The following is a 3,593-nucleotide window of genomic DNA, read 5'->3' as shown; positions in this document are numbered from 1 at the left end:
GCAGGACCCCCCCCGAGGGAAGGGATGGGGCCAGCACCCAGGCAGGACTTGGCACCGGGGTCACAGGGCTCGGCTCTGCCCCCCAGTTCGGTCCCCGTGGCTGCAGCACGGGTGGAGAGGAGCTGGGCGCGGGGGGAGGAAGCAGCGAGCGATGGGGGTGCCAGCGCCTCGTCCCTCGTAGGACAAGGGAGACAGGAGGGTGCCGGGAGCCCTGCATGAGTGTCTCCCATTTTGGGGCTCTCCCAGACAGCCAGGGCACTGGGATGAGGGGGCTGTCCCTCGGGATGGGGAGCGGGAGCAGCCTCAGAGCTGGGTCCCTCCGTGCTCTGCAGGGAGGTGAAGCCTGCTCCCCCCGCCAGCTCCCTTCTGCATTCGGGGGGATCGGCAAGGCTCAGCAATGTCCCCACAGCTGCTGGCAGCAATTTGGATGCAGCGACATCCCCACCTGACCAGGAGGTGATGGGGACAGGCAGCCGGACCCTCACAGACCCCGGCCTGTGGTCGCCGTCAGCAGAGATCCTCCAGGCTGGCGACGGTTTCAAACCAGCCGTGGCGAAAGGGAAGGGGGGTCAGGCGTGAGCACGCCTCTGCACAGGGCCGGGTCTGCTCCTTCCCAAATGGGCTCCTGCTGGGTCCCCCTTTGGGATGGCAAGCCCTGGGGCAAGCCCTGGGTGTCCTACAGCGCAGCCCCAGCTCCCAGTAAGGGACTGGGCAGAAAGTGCATTAAATCCCCATGAGGGTGTCTCTGATACCGGGCTCTGAGCTGTCGGGGTGGGCAGGTAGGGAGATTCGGTGAGGCTGATAAAAAAGGGGAGAACATCCCCAAAGAGGGGAGGCGGGGTGAATGAGCACCCACGCAGCATCCCGGCTGGGTGCTTCCCCCCCCAGGGCAATCCCGGGCTGTGCTCCACGGACAAGTCCCCCGCAGCGGCCACCAGCAGGAGCGAGAGTCCCCTGGATGGCATCTGCCTCAGCGAAGCCGAGAAGACGGCCGTGCTCACGCTCATCAGAGAGGAGGTAACGACCAGGGACCCTGCCCTCCCCGGGTGCACCCCGGTGTGGCAGCCACCCCGGGGCTGTCCCTTGCCGGACCCCATGGGGGGGGTGGGGGCAGCTCTGCCCTGTCCAGGGGGTCCGGTCCCCCGCACGCCGCAGGCGCGGGGCAGCAAGGGGAACCACCAGAGCGTGCCCCAAGGGTCCCCTCTCTGCTGCAACCTAGATAATCACAAAGGAGATCGAAGCAAACCAGTGGAAGAAGAAATATGAAGAGAGCCGCCAGGAAGTCTTAGAGATGAGGTAGGAGCCTTCGCCCGGCGCGGCCGCCTGCACAGGGCAGAGCTTCGTGTGCTCCCTGTCGGGAGTGGGTTAGCGGGGCCGTAACGGGGTGATGTGCTCAGCATCATCAGGAACAGAGCCCCGTGTGCTCCCTGTCGGGAGTGGGTTAGCGGGGCGATGCGCTCGGTGTCGTCAGGGTGGGACATGTTAGCAGACGTGTGCTCTTTGTGCTTGTGCCGCTTGCTTTGTTGCAGGAATAAAACCCCATGAGCGGCGCTGGCCCGCGCGGCTGCGGGGAGGTCTCGGCATAGAGGAGCGGTGACGGGCAGGGGCCACCGCTGCGCTGTGGGTGTGCATCTGCGAAACAAATGCTGTCTCCTACCTGCTTTTTCTTCTCCCTCCCTTCTAGGAAAATCGTGGCTGAGTACGAGAAGACCATTGCCCAGATGATAGGTAAGGTGCCGTCGCCTGGCCGGGCCTGCGGGGCGGGGAGGTGGCTGCCACAGCCGCCCCCCCTGAGTCACCGTGTCCCCGCTGTTTATTCTCCATCTCAGAGGACGAGCAGAGGACAAACATGACGTCTCAGAAGAACCTGCAGCAGCTCACGATGGAAAAGGACCAGGCTCTGGCAGACCTAAACTCAGTGGAGAGGTCCCTGTCGGATCTCTTCCGGAGATACGAAAACCTGAAGGGCGTCCTAGAAGGCTTTAAGAAGGTCCTGACCTTGGCTTACTCTTGCTCCCTGGGCACAGAGTCCCCATGCGGCGTTGTCCCCACCTCGTCCCCTGCAGCGTTGCCCCCGCTGTGTCCCCTGCTGCAGCCCCGGGGCTCTCCCGTCCCAGGCAGAGCTGCAGCCAAGGGAGGAGCAGATTCCAGGGCAGCGTGCCCCGAGAAAGCCCGTCTCCATCTACGCGCTGTCTCTTCCATGCTGCCAAGCTGGAAAAGGGGCTCCAGCATAAGGGAGAAGCAGATTCCATTTAAAGCCTTTTTCTTTTACACTCAGGACAGGCTATATCACCCCATCGGAGCAACACCTCTGTGTTCGGTCCCAATGCAGATGGATGTATGCTTTTTTTTTTTCCAGAATGAAGAAGCTCTGAAGAAGTGTGCTCAGGATTATTTAACCCGCGTCAAGCAAGAAGAGCAGCGGTATCAGGCCCTGAAAGTCCACGCAGAAGAAAAATTGGACAAGTAAGGTCATGCACGAGATTGCTGGGCGTGCTGAGGCGCTTTCTGGGTGCTTAAGGACCTTGCAGGGCAGTGTCTCCCTCTGGCTTTCCTGGGGCTCGTTGATGTGAAAAGCTGCCTTCCACCACCTCAGGCTGTAAGCAAGCCAGCACAAACCCCTGAATGGATTTGCTGATCTCTGCTTAGCTTTTTTTTTAATGGAGAAACTGAGGTTCATGGTCTGTTTACAGCCACTTTACAAGTCCCCACCTTTCAGAGGGCTCACGTTTGTGGCGTGGGAAGGGGTCGTGCAGCTACCGAGGCTCAGCTGATGAGCAGTAGCTCGCCAACGCATGGTAGCCCCCAGTGAAGTGGGTGAGGAACACGTTTAGCTTCGCTCTCAGAAAGGAGTTTCCATTTGGGAGTTTGGAGGAGCTGAATTAATCCCATTTCATGCAGTTTCTGCAGAAAATAAGTTTTCATGCATCTCATCCCATTTCCACATGGGAAAACCACCTCTGATCATAGACTCATAGAATCACTTTGGTTGGAAAAGCCCTTTAAGATCATCGAGTCCAACCTTTAACCTAACCCTGCCACCCCACCACTAAACCCTGTCCCTAAGCACCTCATCTCCCCTACTCTGAAATCCCTCCAGGGATGGGGACTCGACCACCTCCCTGGGCAGCCCATTCCAGAGCCTGACAGCCCTTTCTGTGAAGAATTTTTTCCTAATGTCTAGTCTAAACCTGCCCTGATGCATCCAGGCAAGCAGGAGCCGGGCTCTGCCGATGCTGCATGGTCTAACATTGTACCACGGTGCTCCTGCCTGCACCCATGACCGCTGTCCCCTTCTCTCCAAACCCCACCGCAGAGCCAACGAGGAGATCGCCCAGGTGCGCACGAAGGCCAAAGCAGAGAGCGCGGCGCTGCACGCGGGGCTGCGCAAGGAGCAGATGAAGGTGGAGTCCCTGGAGAGAGCCCTGCAGCAGAAGGTAACGCGCCCGCCCTGCCGCCTCTCCGCGAGCCGCCCTGGCTTTGCTTTGGATTTCCAGGGAACCGTTTTGCTGCCCTGAGCACCCTGTGCACAGCCGCGTCCCCTCGCAAGGAGGCAGACGCAGGCGCTGCCCGGGTGCGGGCATGGCTGGTGC

At 60.6% G+C, this 3,593-nt stretch overlaps 1 protein-coding gene across 1 annotated transcript in view; it reads left to right on the top strand.

Moving 5' to 3' along the window:
* Positions 1-3,593, top strand: part of TACC1 (transforming acidic coiled-coil containing protein 1) — a gene marked incomplete at its 5' end in the record, with an annotated part of 21,650 nt that overhangs the window by 16,193 nt on the left and 1,864 nt on the right. Inside the window, 6 exons of the mRNA XM_035888693.1 lie at positions 869-1,017; positions 1,220-1,296; positions 1,685-1,728; positions 1,830-1,990; positions 2,360-2,466; positions 3,317-3,437. Coding sequence (XP_035744586.1) covers positions 869-1,017; positions 1,220-1,296; positions 1,685-1,728; positions 1,830-1,990; positions 2,360-2,466; positions 3,317-3,437 — 659 coding nt within the window. The remainder of the gene's footprint in view (positions 1-868; positions 1,018-1,219; positions 1,297-1,684; positions 1,729-1,829; positions 1,991-2,359; positions 2,467-3,316; positions 3,438-3,593) is intronic.

Source organism: Egretta garzetta, unplaced genomic scaffold (assembly GCF_000687185.1).
Source record: "Egretta garzetta isolate BGI_Z169 unplaced genomic scaffold, ASM68718v1 scaffold481, whole genome shotgun sequence".
Lineage (NCBI taxonomy): Eukaryota > Metazoa > Chordata > Aves > Pelecaniformes > Ardeidae > Egretta > Egretta garzetta.
Note: the sequence above shows the minus strand (reverse complement) of the source record. Positions and strands in the feature narration are given on the sequence as shown.